The sequence below is a fragment of the Salmo trutta genome, chromosome 4 (assembly GCF_901001165.1).
Source record: "Salmo trutta chromosome 4, fSalTru1.1, whole genome shotgun sequence".
Classification (NCBI taxonomy): Eukaryota; Metazoa; Chordata; class Actinopteri; order Salmoniformes; family Salmonidae; genus Salmo; species Salmo trutta.
The window spans coordinates 62,946,099-62,969,043 of NC_042960.1; the positions used below are offsets into that span (position 1 = coordinate 62,946,099).

General features: G+C 44.8%; 2 protein-coding genes across 2 annotated transcripts in view; both read left to right on the forward strand.

The window, feature by feature from the left end:
- The window catches only part of LOC115193063 (E3 ubiquitin-protein ligase Midline-1), a 35,828-nt gene extending 29,091 nt beyond the window's left edge, over positions 1-6,737 (forward strand). Inside the window, exons 10-17 of the mRNA XM_029752047.1 lie at positions 74-103; positions 198-227; positions 384-413; positions 570-599; positions 756-785; positions 880-909; positions 1,067-1,125; positions 6,625-6,737. Coding sequence (XP_029607907.1) covers positions 74-103; positions 198-227; positions 384-413; positions 570-599; positions 756-785; positions 880-909; positions 1,067-1,125; positions 6,625-6,737 — 352 coding nt within the window. The remainder of the gene's footprint in view (positions 1-73; positions 104-197; positions 228-383; positions 414-569; positions 600-755; positions 786-879; positions 910-1,066; positions 1,126-6,624) is intronic.
- Positions 6,738-10,552: 3,815 nt separating this feature from the next.
- LOC115192823 (tripartite motif-containing protein 16-like) lies at positions 10,553-18,666 on the forward strand. The gene is made up of 6 exons (XM_029751698.1): positions 10,553-11,174; positions 12,727-12,831; positions 17,083-17,307; positions 17,559-17,718; positions 17,844-17,903; positions 18,140-18,666. Exons 1-6 carry the CDS (start codon positions 10,578-10,580, stop codon positions 18,649-18,651), a joined length of 1,659 nt encoding a protein of 552 aa, XP_029607558.1. The 5' UTR covers positions 10,553-10,577; the 3' UTR covers positions 18,652-18,666.
- The last annotated feature ends 4,279 nt before the right edge of the window (positions 18,667-22,945 follow it).

Genomic DNA, 22,945 nt, shown 5'->3' on the forward strand with positions numbered 1-22,945 from the left:
CTCTCATCCGGTGAGTTCTCTAATAACCTCCCTCTCATCCAGTGAGTTCTCTAATAACCTCCCTCTCATCCAGTGAGTTCTCTAATAACCTCCCTCTCATCCAGTGAGTTCTCTAATAACCTCCCTCTCCTCCAGTGAGTTCTCTAATAACCTCCCTCTCCTCCAGTGAATTCTCTAATGACCTCCCTCTCATCCAGTGAGTTCTCTAATGACCTCCCTCTCATCCGGTGAGTTCTCTAATAACCTCCCTCTCATCCAGTGAGTTCTCTAATGACCTCCCTCTCATCCGGTGAGTTCTCTAATGACCTCCCTCTCATCCAGTGAGTTCTCTAATAACCTCCCTCTCATCCAGTGAGTTCTCTAATAACCTCCCTCTCATCCAGTGAGTTCTCTAATAACCTCCCTCTCATCCAGTGAGTTCTCTAATAACCTCCCTCTCATCCAGTGAGTTCTCTAATAACCTCCCTCTCCTCCAGTGAGTTCTCTAATAACCTCCCTCTCATCCAGTGAGTTCTCTAATAACCTCCCTCTCATCCAGTGAGTTCTCTAATAACCTCCCTCTCATCCAGTGAGTTCTCTAATGACCTCCCTCTCATCCGGTGAGTTCTCTAATAACCTCCCTCTCATCCGGTGAGTTCTCTAATAACCTCCCTCTCCTCCGGTGAGTTCTCTAATGACCTCCCTCTCCTCCAGTGAGTTCTCTAATAACCTCCCTCTCATCCAGTGAGTTCTCTAATAACCTCCCTCTCATCCAGTGAGTTCTCTAATAACCTCCCTCTCATCCAGTGAGTTCTCTAATAACCTCCCTCTCCTCCGGTGAGTTCTCTAATAACCTCCCTCTCATCTTGTGAGTTCTCTAATAACCTCCCTCTCATCCAGTGAGTTCTCTAATAACCTCCCTCTCATCCAGTGAGTTCTCTAATAACCTCCCTCTCCTCCGGTGAGTTCTCTAATAACCTTCCTCTCCTCCGGTGAGTTTTCTAATAACCTCCCTCTCCTCCAGTGAGTTCTCTAATAACCTCCCTCTCGTCAAGTGAAAGCCTCTAATAACCTCCGTCTCATCCAGTGAGTTCTCTAATAACCTCTCTCGTCCAGTGAGTTCTCTAATAACCTCCCTCTCATCCGGTGAGTTCTCTAATAACCTCGCTATCCTCCAGTGAGTTCTCTAATAACCTCCCTATCCTTCAGTGAGTTCTCTAATAACCTCCATCTCATCTAGTGAGTTCTCTAATAACCTCCCCCTCGTCAAGTGAGAGCCTCTAATAACCTCCGTCTCATTAAGTGAGTTCTCTAATAACCTCCCTTTCATCCAATGAGTTCTCTAATAACCTCCCTCTCATCCGGTGAGTTCTCTAATAACCTCCCTCTCATCCAGTGAGTTCTCTAATAACCTCCCTCTCGTCCAGTGAGTTCTCTAATAACCTCCCTCTCGTCCAGTGAGTTCTCTAATGACCTCCCTCTCATCCGGTGAGTTCTCTAATAACCTCCCTCTCATCCGGTGAGTTCTCTAATAACCTCCATCTCCTCCAGTGAGTTCTCTAATAAACTCCCTCTCCTCCAGTGAGTTCTCTAATAACCTCCCTCTCCTCCAGTGAGTTCTCTAATAACCTCCCTCTCCTCCAGTGAGTTCTCTAATAACCTCCCTCTCCTCCAGTGAGTTCTCTAATAACCTCCCTCTCCTCCAGTGAGTTCTCTAATAACCTCCCTCTCATCCAGTGAGTTCTCTAATAACCTCCCTCTACTCCAGTGAGTTCTCTAATAACCTCCCTCTCATCCAGTGAGTTCTCTAATAACCTCCCTCTCATCCAATGAGTTCTCTATTAACCTCCCTCTCATCCAGTGAGTTCTCTAATAACCTCCCTCTCATCCAGTGAGTTCTCTAATAACCTCCCTCTCATCCGGTGAGTTCTCTAATAACCTCCCTCTCATCCAATGAGTTCTTCAATAATCTCCCTCTCCTCCGGTGAGTTCTCTAATAATCTCCCTATCCTCCAGTGAGTTCTCTAATAAACTCCCTCTCCTCCGGTGAGTTCTCTAATAACCTCCCTCTCCTCCGGTGAGTTCTCTAATAACCTCCATCTCATCCAGTGAGTTCTCTAATAACCTCCCTATCACCCAGCGAGTTCTCTAATAACCTCCCTCTCGTCCAGTGAGTTGTCTAATAACCTCCCTCTCATCCGGTGAGTTCTCTAATAACCTCCCTCTCATCCAGTGAGTTCTCTAATAACCTCCATCTGTCACGTCCTGACCAGCAGATGGAGCTGTTGTAGTAGTTTGGGGGTCAGGACGTGGCAGTCTTGTGTGTGTGTGTTTGAATGTTCTCTGTGTCTTGTGACTCCTGATCAGGAACAGCTGGGGATCGTTGTTCCTGATTGGGAGTCATATATGTAGGAGTATGTTTGTCACTGGGGGTTGTGGGGAATTGTGGTGAGCACTGCTTTTTTTGGTTTAGCCTGCTACCCTGTCGTACCGTGAGTACTGTTCATTGTTTTGTTTATTGTTTTTTTCCAGTGGATACTTTACTTGTTTTGTTAATTAAAGAAACATGAGTGTCCACACTTCCGATGCGCCTTGGTCCTCCATTTCCAACGACAAGCGTGACAGAATTCCCCACCAACACAGGACCAAGCAGCGGAAGAAGGCTGGCGAGGACTGGGAGACACGACGGGTAAGGGAGACCGAGAGGCACCCCCAATAATTTTTTAGGGGGGGCACAAGGGCTGTTTGACGGGGCAGGAGCTGCCCACCAGTCAACAGTCGTCAGAACTGCCGGAGTGGCCAGACCGCCCTGAACTGCCGGAGTGGCCAGACCGCCCTGAACTGCCGGAGTGGCCAGACCGCCCTGAACTGCCGGAGTGGCCAGACTGCCCTGAACTGCCGGAGTGGCCAGACTGCCCTGAACTGCCGGAGTGGCCAGACTGCCCTGAGCTGCCGGAGTGGCCAGACTGCCCTGAGCTGCCGGAGTGGCCAGACTGCCCCGAGCTGCCGGAGTGGCCAGACTGCCCTGAACTGCCGGAGTGGCCTGACTGCCCCGAACTGCCGGAGTGGCCGGACTGCCCCGAACTGCCGGAGTGGCCGGACTGCCCCGAACTGCCGGAGAGGCCGGACTGCCCCGAACTGCCGGAGCGGCCGGACTGCTACGAACTGCCGGAGCGGCCGGACTGCTACGAACTGCCGGAGCGGCCGGACTGCCCCGAGCTGCCGGAGCGGCCGGACTGCCCCGAGCTGCCGGAGCGGCCGGACTGCCCCGAGCTGCCGGAGCGGCCGGACTGCCCCGAGCTGCCGGAGCGGCCGGACTGCCCCGAGCTGCCGGAGCGGCCGGACTGCCCCGAGCTGCCGGAGCGGCCGGACTGCCCCGAGCTGCCGGAGCGGCCGGACTGCCCCGAGCTGCCGGAGCTGCCGGACTGCCCCGAGCTGCCGGAGCTGCCGGACTGCCCAGACTGTCCCGAGCTGCCGGACTGCCCAGACTGTCCCGAGCTGCCGGACTGCCCAGACTGTCCCGAGCTGCCGGACTGCCCAGACTGTCCCGAGCTGCCGGACTGCCCAGACTGTCCCGAGCTGCCGGACTGCCCAGACTGTCCCGAGCTGCCAGACTGCACAGACTGTCCCGAGCTGCCAGACTACCCAGACTGCCCCGAGAGGCCAGACTACCCAGACTGCCCCGAGAGGCCAGACCACCCCGACAGCCTGGAACGGCCAGCACCTGAGCCACCTCCAGGATAGGTTGGTTGGGGAGGGAGGGTGTAGCACAGTGCCGTCGGTGACGGCAGCCACCCTCCCTTCCCTCCCTTATTGTTTAAGGGTTAGTGTTTATGGGTTTTGTTGGGGATTTTGTTTGTTGGTGTTTTGTTTTGTGGTTAGGTGCATTCCGGGGTCTGCACCTTGAGGGGGGGGGGGTACTGTCATGTCCTGACCAGCAGATGGAGCTGTTGTAGTAGTTTGGGGGTCAGGACGTGGCAGTCTTGTGTGTTTGAATGTTCTCTGTGTCTTGTGACTCCTGATCAGGAACAGCTGGGGATCGTTGTTCCTGATTGGGAGTCATATATGTAGGAGTATGTTTGTCACTTGGGGTTGTGGGGAATTGTGGTGAGCACTGCTTTTTTTGGTTTAGCCTGCTACCCTGTCGTACCGTGAGTACTGTTCATTGTTTTGTTTATTGTTTTTTTTCCCAGTGGATACTTTACTTGTTTTGTTAACTAAAGAAACATGAGTGTCCACAGTTCCGCTGCGCCTTGGTCCTCCTTTCAAATCCACGATGGATACTGTGACACCATCTCCTCCGGTGAGTTCTCTAATAACCTCCCTCTCATCCAGTGAGTTCTCTATTAACCTCCCTCTCATCCAGTGTGTTCTCTAATAACCTCCTTCTCGGAGGACACTAAAAGATAAGGTTTCTAGAAAGAAGAACTCTCCCTAGACCCAATAAATTCGAGCAGTGCACCCACCCCTCACAGTTTGAAAGTAGCACTCTCTCTTGCTTTATCCAAATCATACAAAACTTAGAATTACATTCCTTAGTGTTTTACTTTGAGTCTACCACTCTAATTCAAGCTTCTCAACCTGTCACACATAATCACGGTTAGAATGTACATTTATAATTGGGACCAGATTTTATCAGTAATAATTCTTCTGATTTACAACCCCCATTTATCCCTGTTTTACTGTCGCGAGTGGCATGGTAATGAAAGATCAGTATTTAAATGCATTCTTAGTCCAATTACTATACATTTCGCAGTGTACAGACCTCATCAATAAACCTGACACCCCAACTAAACAATTACGGCCACGGTTGACCACCCCCCCCTTCTCCCGACACTCATCCTTCTAGCGTATCTCCATTGGTTCTTCTTCAGATAGCGTTACAGTTAATCTTCCCAACCGAACATATGTAACTCTTGCCGGTCACATTTGATGGCCTTTGATGGCCCACGTACACAAGTCTCTCACCTGAGCTACTACCACCATTCTGTCTGGTCCATTTCCCCCACCAGTACACCAGCAGCATGAAATAAGTTTGAACGTGATCTCTCTCCATGCTCACTCCACATGTGCTGTCTCAGGACTCATGGCGCACTCCTGCCGCCCGTACCCCGGTTGATAGGATTGTTACAAGACACGGTCATATTGAACGCCTTTGTCGCTCTTTCTTCAGCCAGTTAGGGAGGGTTTTGAGGTTCACACACTGTTTGTGGTGTCACAACATCGACGGAAGGTGGCGCCCCTCCTCGCCCGGATGGAACTCGGCGGTCGTCGTCGCCGGCCAACTAGCTGCCACCGATCCTCTGTTCATTTTCTGTTGGTCAGGTCTAGTTTAGGTTTGCACCTGTGTTGTATTAGTTCATTAGTGGGGGGGGGGGGTTATTTAGTCTTTCGTTGTAGGTTTGTTTTTGTGCGTGATTGTTTTCGTCAGGTTGTTCGTCTGGGGAACAGGTGTTTTTCCCCTCTGCCTGTGGGTTTTGAGGCAGCGTGTGTTCGGGCTGTTTGTGGGTATTTATTTTATTTTGCCCTGCCCTACCTGTTTTGGCAAGTGTGGATTATTTATTAAAACGTGTGTTCACAGACTTGTGTCTCCTGCACCTGACTTCAACCCTCCTGCTTCCTTGAGCCTTCTGACACGTGGTCAAATTATTCCTTCCATGAATTAAGACACAGACTGATGTCACCTTTCATGATAACCTCAAGAGAGGACAGATCAGAACAACAGTTTATTTCAGTTAATTTCTGAGGAAATCCAGACAAGCATTAACTATATGACAAATTATTACATTCCCAATTGTCTTAATACCATAATCTCCACGACAAATGTCAAAGAGCATAACAACATACAGTTACTGTTGAAACCATTTTCAAACTTGGTTCATACTGCCTTATTTTACTGGCGACCTCTCCGAAGAGTTAACAGATCAGGGAGTTAGCACTGTAACCCATTGGGGGGAAGTCCCAACAATCCAGCAGACCCAATCTGGTGAAATTTGTATCAAACCAAAAACAAAAATGAAATCAGCAATGCACATATCACAATCCATTTGGAGTAATTGTCAACCCTTATTAACATATACTTCCCTTCTATATGCAGACTGAACAGAATACATTTGCTCTCCCCAAGACCACAGTCTCTGGGGACATTCCAACGAGAGATAATGAAACCTCCTCTTCTGGAAAAGAAAGTCTACATTTCATTAGCATTCACTATGCTTCATTTTAATCAGCAACCCAAAAGTATTAATTATTAACCTCTCTAGGGTAGGGGGCAGTATTTTCACGGCCGGATGAAAAACGTACCCAAATTAAACGGCCTACTACTCGGGCCCAAGTACTGGAATATGCATATTCTTAGTAGATTTGGATAGAGAACACTACTAATTATATGCATATTATAGTTTCTGGGCAGGAGTAGTAACCAGATTAAATCGGGTACGTTTTTTATCCGGCAGTGAAAATACTGCCCCCTATACCTTAATAAGAAGTTAATCATGGTTCCCTTTCAATGTCAAAGTGTATCTATAACATTCTGACTCTGTGTTGCAATAGTTCTGGAACCATCTTTGAAAGGACAATGTGAAAGGAAAATACAGTTGGGGCCCTATTGTGTGAATCAGGCATGATTACTCTTGTCCCCTGCAGGTGATGAGAACAGCAGTACCCTGAGGTCTCTGTATTACCCCCCGGTGAGGAGTGACAGGGTGAAGGAGGGCAGGGAGAACACTGACTACAGTAGCATCACCCTGGTCTTCTAGAACCAAGAGGGTGGCTTGCAGGTAAACAAGACACCACTGAATCCTCTGGTCTTCTAGAACCAAGAGGGTGGCCTGCAGGTAAACAAGACACCACTGAATCCTCTGGTCTTCTAGAACCAAGAGGGTGGCCTGCAGGTAAACAAGACCCCACTGAATCCTCTGGTCTTCTATTAGGGGAAGGAGTTACCCTGGCTACGTCTCCTGGCAGGAAAGACTTTGGTCCTAGTTGAGGACTATGCATGTTAAGGGGATTGTTCACCCCAATAGAAAGGTTCATATCTCTAAATACCGTCTTATTAGATGGTGCCATTTCCCTCCATTAGTTTGGGATTCAGACCTGCAGTCATCTTCTTTTCAGACCACTTTGGAGAAGTGTTCCACAGGCAGTAAATCTATTGTAGAATAAATGGAACCTGGATCCATTTCATTCTATTAACATGGTTTATGTGGGTTATAGCAGTAATGGGGTTAAACTGATATTAAAATGACAACTCCATAGGTGGTACCAGGTCAGGGGAGTTCATCTCTGCTCCCAGCATCCCTGGGACAGTACTGATCAACATAGCTGACCTGATGCAGAGGTGGACCAGTGATGTTTTCCTCTCAGCGGTGAGACTTGCCTTTCCATTTGAAACACCTTTACTTGATAAGATCATACAAGATGTTACAGGCTTATTGCATGTGGAAACAGACCTGTGTTCAAATACTATTTTAAATTAAATGTGGTAATGTGTGTTATCAACAACAGTGATATTTGATGTGTAACACTGGAATAAGACATTAGGTCACCTGTAGTCTCCAGTAATACACTTGCAGATGCTATAGTATTGGTTCTAATACAAGGTATTAAGTGCCGTGACCAATTAATAGACACACATACCCTAACTGTTCTCTGGGGAAGTGGGTATCAATACTCTGGGAGAGGTTTCAGAATAATAACTACTGAAATGGAGACAGACGGACCAGATTCTCAGCGTAAAGCAGGGCTAGAGGAAGATAAGAAACACCCTGGACACCATCAGGAGAGGTTTCATAATAATAACTACTGAAATGGAGACAGACGGACCAGATTCTCAACGTAAAGCAGGGCTAGAGGAAGATAAGAAACACCCTGGACACCGTCAGGAGAGGTTTCATAATAATAACTACTGAAATGGAGACAGACGGACCAGATTCTCAGCGTAAAGCAGGGCTAGAGGAAGATAAGAAACACCCTGGACACCGTCAGGAGAGGTTTCATAATAATAACTACTGAAATGGAGACAGACGGACCAGATTCTCAGCGTAAAGCAGGGCTAGAGGAAGATAAGAAACACCCTGGACACCGTCAGGAGAGGTTTCATAATAATAACTACTGAAATGGAGACAGACGGACCAGATTCTCAGCGTAAAGCAGGGCTAGAGGAAGATAAGTTTAGTAAAGCTATAGAGGCGCTGAAAGAGGCACACGAGCATTCTACCAATTCGGCTCGAATATGGGATTTAAAAAAAAATTGGTCAGCATTTCCCGGCTAACAGAAAATTCCAATCTAATAGAGAATTTAGGGAGGCAATTGTGACTTGGCACAATGACGTAAAACCGGAATCAAAAACTCAGAATACCAGTGTTTTGAGGTCAGCATTCTATCAACAAAAAATACAAACCGACAAACTCTGAATTATTTGTTTATTATATTTTTTATTTAAACTTTATTTGACCTTTATTTAACCTTTAATTAACCTTTATTAAACCTTTATTAAACCTTGATTTAAGCTTTATTGAATCTTTATTAAACTTTATTTTACCTTTATTTAATGTGTATTTGTAACATTCTGACACTGTGTTTCAATAGTGCTTTGATGAAGAAGCTCCAAAACTCTTTAACATTTAATATTGTTGAAGAGAATAAGCTGCCATCCTGAACTTTCTTTTACAACTGGGCAATTCCACAGTAACAGAGTGACACTGAGACTCAGATGTACACTTTAAAATGTCAAACAGAATGAGGGTTTGTCCCCTTTGTGACGTCATTCTGTTACCACATTTTGCATCTGCACTGTTCTTCAAGTTAATGTGTATTTTTTGGAGGGGGGGGGCTAAATTGTTGAAGTTGTCATTGTGCGTAGAGTTGCAAGGTTTGTTTTAACTTTGCAATCATTGTTTTTTGTTTTACATACAGTACCAGTCAAAAGTTTGGACACACCTATTTATTCAATGGTTTTTCTTTATTTTCACTATTTTCTACATTGTAGAATAATAGGGAAGACATCAAAACTATGAAATAACACATATGGAATCATGTAGGAACCAAAAATGTGTTAAACAAATCAAAATATATTTATATTTGAGATTCTTTGAAGTAGACACCCTTTGCCTTGAAAAAAAAAGCTTTACACACAAAGCACCCACACACCATCACGCCTCCTCCTCCATGCTTCACGGTGGGAACCACACATGCAGAGATCATCCGTTCACCTACTCTGCGTCTAACAAAGACACGGCGGTTGAAACCAAAAATCTCAAATTTGGACTCCAGACCAAAGGACACATTTCCACCAGTCTAATGTCCATTGCTCATGATTCTTGGCCCAAGCAAGTCTCTTCTTCTTATTGGTGTCCATTAGTAGTGGTTTCTTTGCAGCAATTCAACCATGAAGGCCTGATTCACACAGTCTCCTCTGAACAGTTGGTGTTGAGATGTGTCTGTTACTTGAACTATGTGAAGCATTCATTTGGACAACAATTTCTGAGGCTGGTAACTCTAATGAACTTATCCTCTGCAGCAGAGGTAACTCTGGCTCTTCCTTTCTTGTGTGGGTCCTCATGAGAGCCAGTTTCATCATAGCGTTTGATGGTTTTTGGTTGAGAGAATGCCAAGGGTGTGCAAAGCTGTCATCAAGGCAAAGGGTGGCTATTTAAATAATATCAAATGTAAAATATATTATGATTTGTTTAACATTTTTGTTGGGTTCCTACAGTACCTGATTCCATATGTGTTATTTCATAATTTAGAAAAAAGTAGAAAATAGTAAAAAAATAAATTAAAACGCTTGAATGAGAAGGTGTTTTAAAACTTTTGACCGGTAGTTTATACTCCAATAGTTGTTCCACTTTGACATTACAGAGTATCTTGTGTAGATCGTTGACTAAAAAATGACAATTAAACCCATTTAAGTCCCACTTTGTAGAAGAACTAGAAATGTGGGGAAAGTCAAGGGGTGTCAATACTTTCTAAATTGATGTACTTCCTTTGTTCTAATAACTCACATTCCAGAAGGTTCATTATTAGATTTATTCTATATTACATTTAAAGCTCCTTCTAACCCCTCCCTCTCACCCTCTCACCTTTCCACCTCATTTTGTGGGCAGTGTGCACAGTGTGCTTCTCTTGAGAGCCAGGTCTGCCTATGGCGGCCTTTCTCAATAGCAAGGCTATGCTCACTGAGGCTGTACATAGTCAAGGCTTTCCTTAAGTTTGGGTCAGTCACAGTGGTCAGGTATCCTGCCACTGTGTACTCTCTGTTTAGGGCCAAATAGCATTCTAGTTCTCTCTGTTTTATTGTTAATTCTTTCCAATGTGTCAAGTAATCTTTTTGTTTTCTCATGATTTGGTTGGGTCAAATTGTGTTGCTGTCCTGGGGCTCTGTGGGGTCTGTTTGTGTTTGTGTCTCTCTAAGTCCCTCTAACCCCTCCCTCTCTAACCCCTCCCTCTCTAACCCCTCTCTCTCTAACTCCCTCTAACCCGACACATCAGGCAGAACCAGGAAGTCCCTCCCCCTCCTACAAACTCTCTTCTGAGGAAACAAAACTGATCTGAGTCTCTGTCTCATCTGTCTGTGTGAGAGTGAACAACCATCCAAATGGCTCAACAGGGAGTTCTGCTGGACCAGGACAATTTCTGTTGTTCTGTCTGTCTGGATCTACTGAAGGAGCCGGTCACTACTGCCTGTGGACACAGTTACTGTAGGAGCTGTATTGAGGACTGCTGGGATCAGGATGTTCTGAAAGGGGTCTATAGCTGTCCTCAGTGCAGAGAGACCTTCATTCCAAGGCCTGTTCTGAGGAAAAATAACATGCTGGCTGAGCTGGTGGAGAAACTGAAGAAGACAGGAGTCCAGGCTGCTCCCCCTCCTGCTCTGTGCTATGCTGGACCTGGAGATGTGGCGTGTGATATCTGCACTGGGACCAGAAAGCAGAAAGCCCTCATGTCCTGTTTGGTGTGTCTGGCCTCTTACTGTGAAACTCACCTCCAATTTCACTATGAATCTCCTGCTTTCAAGAAGCACAAGCTGGTCAAAGCCACCGCACAACTACAGGAGAAGATCTGCTCTCATCATGACAAACTGTTGGAGGTTTTCTGTCGTACCGATCAGCAGTGTATCTGTTATCAGTGTGTGATGGATGAACATAAAGGCCATGATACAGTGTCAGCTGCAGCAGAGAGGACTGAGAAACAGGTAAGACCAGAACATCAAGGGCGGCAGGTAGCCTAGTGGTTAGAGCGTTGGGACAGTAAACGAAAGCTTGCTAGATTGAACCCCGAGCTGACAAAGTAAAAATCTGTCGTTCTGCTCCTGAACAAGGCAATTAACCCAATGTTCCTAGGCTGTCATTGTAAATAAGACTTTGTTCTTAACTGACTTGCCTAGTTAAATTAAAGAATGAAACACTTGTTGGTGACTGTCTGATAGACAAAGAATTATTAAAGATACAGTAGGAACTAAGACTGTTTGAATATGAGATCATTCAAATTAAATGGATCCACGGCAGAACAAATATGAACACAAACCTTGATTATATAGATATGTTAACCCAGATTCTCCAAATCTATCACCATTTTCTAAAGTCAAACACCATTATCATTCTAAATGCCCTTTAATGAGTCCAAAGTTCAGTCTCAACTCCTTGATACATGTACACCGACTGTTAAAACTATAATCATTCACATAGCAACAAATCAATATGATATTGTAAAGGGACCATCAATATTGTAGACCTGCCTCTCTATGGGCCCTATGTCACATGACTATACTATTGATCTACTGGACAAATAAAGCTTGATAGTGTCATGGGAATTCAGTACTGAGAGAGACTCGGTCATTTCTTCAAACTACCATCTTTATTTAATATTGATTAAGTATTGCAATAATGAAGCTGTCAATCCAACAGTCTTGACTGTCGGACCGAGTGCTTGAATCATACAGAGAATACCGAGTCTTTATATACCAAACCTAAAACTGTTTCAACCATGGCTGCCCCCCATGCAGACACTTTAACCCACCCTGTGTTCATCCTGACGTTTATCTACATGGGGGGGAGGGAATGTTTGTTCTATTCCTTCAGGCTATCTCCATCTCGAGTCACACACACAATCTAATCTATAGAATGCAGGCTCAGTCAGACCGGAGACAGTTGTATCACATGCATCACTAATCATAGACTGGAATGTGTCTGTTTGGTTTATCACAGAGACATCAATCAATTGTCAGCTTCAAGCTATTTCTAGTAAAAACCCATGTCCTCTACACCCAGACTATCTCTAGTAAAACCCATGTCCTCTACACCCAGACTATCTCTAGTAAATCCCATGTCCTCTACACCCAGACTATCTCTAGTAAAAACCCATGTCCTGTACACCCAGACTATCTCTATTAAAACCCATGTCCTCTACACCCAGACTATCTCTAGTAAAAACCCATGTCCTGTACACCCAGACTATCTCTATTAAAACCCATGTCCTCTACACCCAGACTATCTCTATTAAAACCCATGTCCTCTACACCCAGACTATCTCTATTAAAACCCATGTTCTCTACACCCAGACTATCTCTATTAAATCCCATGTCCTCTACACCCAGACTATCTCTATTAAAACCCATGTCCTCTACACCCAGACTATCTCTAGTAAAACCCAGACTAGCTGCAACAAGATACGATTAATATCAAATAAATCAGGCAAGTATGTCATGTTTCTATCACAATAGCTCATTAAAGAGTGATTCTCCACAGAGGCAGCTGGGGATGAGTCAGCAGAAGGTCCAGCAGAGATTCCAGGAGAGAGAGAAGGAGCTGAAGGAGCTCCAACAGGCTGTGGAGTCTCTCAAGGTGAGTATTGTTGACCAGAGGAGTCACACCATTTCACTTCTCTCCTCCAGTCAGAGAGAGAGAGAGAGAGAGAGAGAGAGAGGGGCCCCTCTCCAATCCCACTGACCCCACTGTTGGGAACAGGATGTCTGGACTCTTTCCAGAGAATAGAACGAAGAGGACAATCCCCATTGGGCCGTGGGCCGACACTGATTTTGGAGTCGCAGGTGGGCCTACCTCATCTCATAACCATGAGTAACCATGATTGACTCATGTCCTCTATACATGAACATGGAGCTCTCTCTCTCTCTCTCTCTCTCAAATGGGTTTTATTGGCATGGGAAATATATGTTTACATTGCCAAAGCAAGTGAAATAGATAATAAACAAAAGTGAAATAAACAATCAGAAATGAACAGCAAACATGACGCTCACAAACTTTCAAAGGAATAGAGACATTTGAAATGTTATAATTCCAGATCAAACAGAGTGAGCCGTGCACCAGACTGAGTTCTGGAGGTGAAATGGAAATGAATGAGGAGAGTTAAGTGAGGTAGAAGGTGTGGTGAAGAGCTCAGAACCAGAGCCTGGCATCAATGGACATGATAAAGAAGAATCTGGTGCAGTAGGAGTTACATTTTTGGAGAAAGTGGATCCATACCTTTTGGCAGATCCATTTGTGGTTTCAGGGTGGGTGGGAAAGGAGTTGGGTGCAGTTGAATCAGTGAAGGTAACCTGTAGTGGACTTGTGATATTTGTTTGTTTTTCTGACCAGACGGAGTGGACGCTCTGTGTCACGCAACTTGGGTCAAGATCTGTTTCTTGCTTTGCTCTTAGGAACAGGACACCATTGAAAGGAGTGATTTCTGGGGGAGTGTTAAGTGTGGAGGTGGAGCAATTGAAGTTGAAGATTCCTGGTGTTTGTGCTGCCTGCCGTTTGGTACAACACAGACACGGTGGTGAGCGTGGTGAAACAGAGGAGTCACTGTCAGTCCTTTTGAGTTTTGAGTCTTTACCTGACAAAGTCATGTTAGGATGTATCAGTTATCCTGTTAGAGTCTTTGTGTTGAATCCACTGAGCTGTTTCAGGTGCAACGTTTATGGTCATGTTGCAGGAGTTTGTAGGAGGGAGATTCCAATATGTGGGAAGTGTGCAGGAGGTCATGGGATAGAGGACTGTGTAGTTTTGGTGGATAAAGTTGTGTGTGTCAACTGTAGGGGTGTCCATGTTGCTGGGGATCGGAAGTGTCCGGTGAGAGAGAGGCAGGTTGAGGTGGCTAGAGTCAGAGTAGTACAGAAGGTGTCGTATGCTGAGGCAGTGAAGAAAGTAGAGGAGGATGGGTCAAGGGTGAGGGATCCTGAGAGGATCCCTGTGAGTAGTAGATCAGCTCCTCTGTCTCTCTACGTGTAGGCCATCTATCTGATGCTGTCTGGTCCAAACAAGTATGGCATTGTTACCGCCCATAGCATTGAATGGAATGCAAGGGAAGCCAGTGAGCATTTTACCAATCAGCTTTGAGCTAAATTGAGCGAGTTCAAATATGAATGGACCTGAAGCACCAATAAGTGTCAAGGGAAGCCACCTTGGAATTTGGCGTCACTCCTATCGAATCGCATTGAGAGCAGACGTCATGGACTGAAACTACTTCAATTGTTGCATCTCCTTGTGTTGTTGTCCTCTGGTGGCTAGCTAGCTAGCTAAAATTGGCCCTTTCCTAAATTAGTCATGGATGGAGATACTTAATTCTCCATACCGGCCAATGATTATAACGGCAATTCGGATCCATCCTTTAATTCATACATTGCTGTGCCCCTGGCCTGAGAGGATGGAAGTTCAATATGTAGCTAGATGTAGAAGGCTAATGTTAACTAGCTAGCTAACATTGCCCATGAATTGAAGTTAGGCTAGCGAGCATTTTAGCCAGGTAGCCAAGGACAACAACAAATAAAAGCGTGTACTGATGACAGAGTGATAGACCGTTTTGTCAACATGAAACAGAGGAGGGTGGTGTTGGTGTTTCTCTACAAGTACAGTGAGTCAACATGAAACAGAGGAGGGTGGTGTTGGTGTTTCTCTACAAGTACAGTGAGTCAAGATATTTTTCTACTTGCACGATCACGCTTACACACACACACAAATCAGAACCATAGACAGCCACATCATATTTAGCTTACGTTGATGGGACTAACTTGTTTTTGGTATCTTTTACCTATTTTGCCAATTGTCCTGGACCCTTTACACGGAGCCCCGCCAATCCATCACAACTGGTCTGCCGACGTAATCATCCAAAGTGGTTTCAACAGGTTCTTCCGTTGCGATGTCGCCGGAGGCCCATTTTCCCCGGCCCGCTAGCTGTCTGAATTGCCGTGTCTCCAGCTCGCCTAACGTAGTAGAGACTACTGAATCGGCAGCAAAGGGGGGGACCAACTCCATATTAATGACCATGAATATGGAATGAAATCTTCAAAGAGCAGGTGTCCACAAATTTTTGGTTGTGTAGTGTAGTTTGCTGTGTTTTGAGTGTGGGGAGTTGGGGCAAAAGAAGTTTGCATAAGATCCAGAGAGGGAGTTTTAATGCTAGTGCAGAGAAGTGTGGCCAGCCAGCAGCGGGGGCTAGGACTCGGGACAGAGGCTGGGTCTAGCTCTGATATGGGGCAGGCTACTGGAGGGAGTACCAGGACGGAGGAGAGTAGAGCAGGGCCAAGTGGTGGTGCGCAGGCTGCAGAGAAAGACTGGGGGAGGGGCGAGGGCTGGTGGAAGTGAGGCGGTTTGCAGCTGGGCAACATAAGCAGACGCAGGTTGCTGTAGTAACAGAGACTCCAGTGGGTAAAGGCTTGGTGGGCTCATCCCAGGAAACATTGCCTGTCATTGGGGAAGAGGCACTGATCAGGGGGGAAGTCCAGGGGGGTAGACAGAGAAGGAATGTGCTTAGCTCATGGAGGAGGATGGTGGGGGACAAGAGGGGAGCCTGATGGGTGGGTAACTTCTGTTGTGGGGAGAGGAGGTGGGTAACTTCTGTGGTGGGGAGATGAGGCAGCGGGCTGTGAAGTGTCAGCATACACTGCTGACGTCTGTGTTGGTTAGGGATGAGCAGGACCTACGGGCCCTGGACAATATTTTGAGGGTGTACGAGGGGGCGTCTTCTGCTTAGGTAAACTGGGGCAGAGTGAGGCTCTGTTATGTGGGGCATGGAGGGACAGGGCACCTCCACAGCTTCCAGGGGGGTTGCAGTGGGGCTGTGAGTGGCTCTAGATGCTTGGTTTGTCTCTGGGCTCAGAGTGGTGGGTTAGGAAGAACTGGGAAGGAGTGTCACAAGTGATGGTGTTGAGGCTGATGAAGTGGAGGTGGCTCCTCTCCCAAGTGTCATACAGAGGGAGGGTGCTGATCATCAACAACTTGGCAGCATCCTCCCTATGGCAGAAACTGGCCATTCTCACCCCCCTGGTGGTCTGCTTGTGGACCTGCAGAGCAACTTAGTGAATATTTTCTGGTCGGGCGGTGGGGGAGAGTTGGCACAGCAGGCGGGACTGACGTCTCTTAGGCTGCTGGGGAGAGTCATGGAGGAGGTCCAGGAGGCTCTGTCTGACCCAGTGAGGAGGGGGCTGGAGCAGCCTGAGGAGGGGCCATCACCGTTTCCACCACTGCAAGAGACTGGGGACTGGCAGGAGAGTCCAGAGGACTTACTGACCTTTTACACTCTGAGCCTGGGGGAGTTTTCAGAGGTGATGTACACCCTCAGTGTCAAGGTTAGACACATCAGGAGCTTAGCGGGAGTGAAGGGGCATCAGTGGCAGGGGGTTGTGGGGGCTGAGAGCATGGCAGGGTATAGGTGGAGGGTGCTCTATAAGCTCCCAGTGCTGGAAAGGTCATGGGTCGTCCAGTGGAGGGTGGAGCCCTGGACACCAATAGCTGGTTGGCTCAGGTTGACCTGGGAGTTGGGGAGGGGTGTCCGTTTTCTGCAATGACAGACTGTTCATCATGTTTTTTCTGTGTTGCCAGGGTAATGCCATTACTGTTGACGGCTTAGGGTTGAGTTTGAGTTTTCCAAAATGATCAACAGTGTGGAGATGTTTCAGGAGGTATGGGGGCTCAGGGGGGCTGTCTGTACGGCTGGAGAGGAGGGGATGGATGTACGGTTGGAATGTGGTGCTGGATGGTGTTTGGGTACTGTATAATGTGATTGTATGGTGTGATTTAAGGAGGGGGGAGGGGTGTTAGTGTAATGAGGATGACAAGTCAGTCTCACCCCTTCCCCCCTGCTTTCTCTCTCTCTCTCAACAGCGCTCTGCAGTAGAGGTCAGTGATAAGATCTTTGCTGAGATGAGCAGCTCCATTGAGAGAAGGAGCTCTGAAGTGAAGGAGCTGATCAGAGCCCAAGTGAAGGCTCAAGTGAGTCAAGCTGAAGGACTCCTGGAGCAACTGAAGCAGGAGGTAGCTGAGCTGAGGAAGAGAAGCACTGAGCTGGAGCAGCTCTCACACACAGAGGATCACATCCATTTCCTCCAGGTAACTAAACTGTCTTGTTACATGTGATATGAAATTAACTTCATGTGAAACTATTCATCTCAATCATTATGTTGTCCTGTCCCTCTCTCTCTGTGCCTCTCTCTCTGTCCCTAAAACCCTCAAATCATTTGGTTCTGTTCTCTCTTTGACTCCCTCTGTCTGTCTCTCTATCTGTCTCTGTGTCTCTCTGCCTGTCTGCCTGTCGCTCTCTGTCTGTCTCTGTGTCTCTCTGTCTCTGTCTCCTTCTTCAGAGTTATCAGTCTCTCTCCAGTATCAGTGTATCTTCAGACTTACCCAGCATCGTTGTCCGTCCTCTTCAGTACTTTGGAGATGTGAGTAAGACTGTGTCTGAACTGAGAGAGAAACTAGAAGACTTCCTTAAAGGAGAATGGACCAAGATCTCCACTACAGGTGTGTTGAAAATAATAACAACATCAACTTTAGACCATTGAAAGTTCCCTACTAGTCATATACATGTGGAATATGGTATGATGATAACATTCCCTCTCTCTGTCAATGTGTTTGTGTGTCTGTAGTGAATATAGTGGATGTTGTACTGCCTCCAGAGCCCAAGACCAGAGAACAGTTGTTACAATGTGAGTCTCTTTATTGTGAAGTAACTAACAGTCTCTTTTTACTGACACTCCTAACAATCCCTCTAGAAATATATAGCAATAGTAGATCTAATCAAAGACTGGGTATCTATCTGACTCCTCATATTTCTCTGATTTGATCTCTGCTGTGCTCTAATCAAAGACAGGGTAGATACAGTATCTGACTTAACTTATTGTTCTAACTCCCCTCATTGGTCTCTGCTCTGCTCTTCTCCCAGATTCCTGTCAGCTCACACTGGACCCAAACACAGCAGGCACACACCTCTCTCTGTATGAAGGGAACAGAAAGGTGACCACTACACGCCAAGTCCAACCATATCCTGGTCATCCAGACAGATTCACAAACAACTACCAGGTTCTGTGTAGAGAGGGTCTGTCTGGACGCTGTTACTGGGAGGTGGAGTGGAATGGGGTGTATGTTATTACAGCAGTCTCATATAAAGACATCAGCAGAACAGAGAGAGATAATAGATTTGGATTCAATAACAAGTCCTGGAGTTTACTGTTTTCTAGTGATGGTTATTATTTCAGACACTATAATGTTGAGACTAAAGTATCAGGCCCTCAGTCCTCCAGAGTAGGAGTGTACCTGGATCACACGGCAGGTACTCTGTCCTTCTACAGTGTCTCTGACACAATTACCCTCCTCCACAGAGTCCAGACCACATTCACTCAGCCTCTCTATCCTGGGTTTTGGCTCTCTGGTACTGCTGAGCTGGTTAAACTGTAGTAGAGTCCACATAGATACTAGTCATGCTGGTGTAGTCTGTAGCTGAGCTGGTTAAACTGTAGTAGGGTCCACATAGATACTAGTCATGCTGGTATAGTCTATAGCTGAGCTGGTTAAACTGTAGTAGGGTCCACATAGATACTAGTCATGCTGGTGTAGTCTATAGCTGAGCTGGTTAAACTGTAGTAGAGTCCACATAGATACTAGTCATGCTGGTGTAGTCTATAGCTGAGCTGGTTAAACTGTAGTAGGGTCCACATAGATACTAGTCATGCTGGTGTAGTCTATAGCTGAGCTGGTTAAACGGTAGTAGGGTCCACATAGATACTAGTCATGTTGGTGTAGTCTATAGCTGAGCTGGTTAAACTGTAGTAGGGTCCACATAGATACTAGTCATGCTGGTGTAGTCTATAGCTGAGCTGGTTAAACTGTAGTAGGGTCCACATAGATACTAGTCATGCTGGTGGTGATGTTCCCCAGATGTGATGATTAATTCTGCTCTGTTTTATGTACATTGATTTAACTGACTTGATCTTCAGATGATCTGAATTAAAATTCAATACTTTCATTTTGATTTGTACATATATACTTTCACTTTGATTTTTTCTGACTGATTTGAATTTTAAGAGATTTAAGGTGTTCATATGTGATAAAATACAATGTTTTAATCTTGTACATTTCCATGAATCATGATGTATGGTGTTGATGTATATTGGTTGTCATTCAGAACCATTGATATGTTTTCTCAGTTGGTTCTCTGTCTCTATGTAATTCTCCTCAGTATCATTGAACAGCTTGTAGGCTCGGCCCTAATTGATGTGTTCTCTGTCACCTGGAGCTGCATGGAAAATGGTCCAGGAACAAAAGGACAATTCAGGACTAGTCAGCCCACTACAAGCTGGTATCACTTACTTTCTACTGAACTATATGGTCTGGTTTCCTAGACACAGATTAATCCTAGTCCTGGACTAAAAAGTATGTTCAATGTAGATGTCCAGGAAACCGGCCCTAAATGTGTCATCTTTCATCCTCCCATACTGCTCAGTCCAGCAACATTAAACCTGTCCAGCAGGTGGTGCTATTGACCAAACAATAAAACCAGCAGATATCTTGACTTGCCACTCAGTATATCAGTAATGTTCAGAATAGTACTTTAATATCATTGGAGATTGATGGTCTTTTTAATCCACTATCCAGAGTCAGGAACAGATGAAGTTAGGTCTGCTACTGTTCAGTGATTAAATATGATTTATGGTGATGGGAAATAAAAAATACAACACTAAACTTCATCTAGTAATAGTTTTCCTTTGTTATTTATTCCAAGGTGTGTCTTTAACTTGTAAATGTATTGTGTGGAGGTGAGCTAGTGGTGTGGCTGATAGAATAGAATGAAAAGGGAGGATGGCAGGGGAAATGGTAAAAATGTACTTAACAAGTCACATAATAAGTTACATGGACTCACTCTGTGAACAATAATATAACTAGAGACAAAGTCTTTCCTGCCTGGAGACGTAGTCTGGAAAACTCCTGGCCCTAATAGAAGCTGCAGAGGATTCAGTGGTGTCTTGTTTACCTGCAGGTCACCCTCTTGGTTCTAGAAGACCAGAGGATTCAGTGGTGTCTTGTTTACTGTATCTGCACTGTTCTTCAAGTAAATGTGTTTAATTGTTTAATGATTTTGTTTTTTCTTAAAAGTAGTCCTTGTGCATAGAGTTGTATGTTTTTTTTTTCACTGATAGCAACAACAACCACTGCAGAGAAGTTGGCTGCATAGACAGACAGACAGACAGACAGACAGACAGACAGACAGACAGACAGACAGACAGACAGACAGACAGGTTGTTTACTATGACTGGATGAAGGGATGCAGTGTTGAAGGCGTCCTTTAGGTCTCCTGGTCTCTTGGGATTTAAACTGTGAACACAGAGAGATGGTCCTAACCATTCAATCAATGTAGACAACAAACAGTCATCATTAACACTATACTGAGTGGAGCCTATGGATATAATATATTATCATAGAATATAATACAATATAATATAATGACCAGAATAGATTAAGGGTTTGGACATGAAAGCACAGCCAGATGTTTTGACTTGACAGTGTGTCTCTATACCTCTCAGTCTCTGAAGACACCCAGCCATGGTTAGGATTATTAGAGAAGCTTTTCCTGCTGAAAGACAGTTTCATTTCATCTGGTTTCAGAAATAATGTATTGGATATGTTCATAACCCCGTCCACCTATAAGATGTGGGGGGATCTGTATGACTAAGAAGAGATACAAAGAACTCTGACTGTAAAACGTCTTCTCTTTTTAGTCCTAGATATCTAGGGTTACTGCTGAATGTAGTACCTCTACCCCTGACAATACACTGTAAAAAATGTACTGTAGAAATAACAGCAACAAAGTTGCCAGTGAAAGTACTGTAAAACAGTGATTTACTGTATATTAGAATTACAACATGTTGCTGTAGATGTACAACAATAACATAACAGCAATTTGCTGTATTTTTAGAGTACCTGTACACCTTTCTGATTACAATATATTATTGTGCTTCTATTTTACAGTAATTACTTGTATGTACGAAATTTACAGGATTTACTTGGCAACTCGAATTGCCGTTAACTTACTGCAATTTATTTTACAGTATTTTTGCTGTAAAACTACAGTTATCTGTTGTATTGCATTTTACAGTAACATATTACATTTACAGATAAAATTTGCCAATTGTACTGTAAACTTCTAAAACAACTGCATTACCAAAACAAGTAAACACAATACAAATAATATGTTATTAAGCATGGTTTAATGTAAACAAACCAAAAAAGTGACACATTCAATAAGCTCCCAAAGTACAACTTCACCGTTGCTCGCTGGGAAATGTAGTCAATAAACTGTAGCCAAATGGCCTGCATCACAACCACCTCAATTACAAACCTACACCTTTCCTCTAGCACCTATAAAAAAGTGTACATCTGAAAATGATTCATCAGGACAGAATACAATAGTTAACCTGAACAGTATTGGTATGACATAACTTCACCAAATCAAGGGTTTCCATTCTAGCGTTAGTTAGGATGGATACAACCACTTCATCTACACAACTGAGAAGCATCTTCCTTTACTAATTGAACAACACTATGTTTAATGATATTCCAGCTTGTATGTGACATAAGAAATAATGATCGTTTGTCACAAGGCTGTTCTGCAGTCAGATGCAAAGCCATTTTCTTTCCAACAAAAAGGTTTCAAATGTTTCAATCTTTCAAATAGATCAACATCCTGAATAAGGTGCAATTACAGATCAGAAACTGCGATACTGTATGTATTTTAGCTTTTCAAATAAAAATAACCTTTCAGACACAGGTAACTCAAAAATGACGTTGCCTCGCTTTGAGCTGGGAAAAAGAGAACATGTATGTTGTTTTGTAAGAGGGGTAGTATGCCTCCTCTCAACAGAGGAGCAACATGTCTGCCTGGCCTTCTCTTAGGAGGCTTGTCGTTACCTTCCCTGCCAGGTCCAACCAGAGGATGTAGTCTGGGGTCATTGGACCTTTTCATTATGTGACATTATGGTTAGAAAACATCTCCATGGATATTTTGTCCTGTTGCCAGATTTAAATGATGCCCTTCCCAAAACGACATACTCAAGCTTTAATAAGGGTTGTCTACTTAAGTGTTGAGTAAATGCCAGACATTTCCGAACATCCAAAGTAGCATTACTTCCTCAACAATGTGTCCATTTCAGGTCATACTGGATCATTTTCAAACATCTAAGGTGTAAAACATAAAAAAAGATTCAACCCCAGTGAGAAACCAAACTTACTAGATTAGGTCACAACTGACTAAAATAAATGTCTGTCCAGGAGGAACTAGACTATAGCTGTTCGAAGTCCATTATGTTCCTGAGCAGAGTACAGACATTCATTCTATTATTATTTAACTTGGCAAGTCAGTTTAACAACTAATTCTTACTTACAATGACAGCCTAGTGGGCTAACTGCCTTGTTCAGAATGACAGATTGTTAACTTGTCAGCTCCGGGATTCGATCCAGCAACCTTTCAGTTACTGGCCCAATGCTCTAACCACTAGGCTACCTGCCGCCCCTCAAAAAACAGCTTAACATTATGTTTTTATGCTCTGACCAAGGAGCCTTTCAAACGTATCAACATATCTTGATTGAATGAAGCAGCCAAACCAAGCTGTGATACAACATGCCTCAATTTGAAGCCCCTCCCCCAGTGGAATTGTCCAGGAAGAAGCATCTTTTTGTTTCCTTTTGGATGAACTCC

Coding starts and splice junctions, on each gene's coding strand:
- LOC115192823 (XM_029751698.1), top strand. CDS start 10,578: ATGGCTCAACAGGGAGTTCTGCTGGACCAGGACAATTTCTGTTGTTCT. Junction 17,308..17,558: donor ATCACATCCATTTCCTCCAG/GTAACTAAACTG, acceptor CTCCTTCTTCAG/AGTTATCAGTCTCTCTCCAG. Junction 17,719..17,843: donor GACCAAGATCTCCACTACAG/GTGTGTTGAAAA, acceptor GTGTGTCTGTAG/TGAATATAGTGGATGTTGTA.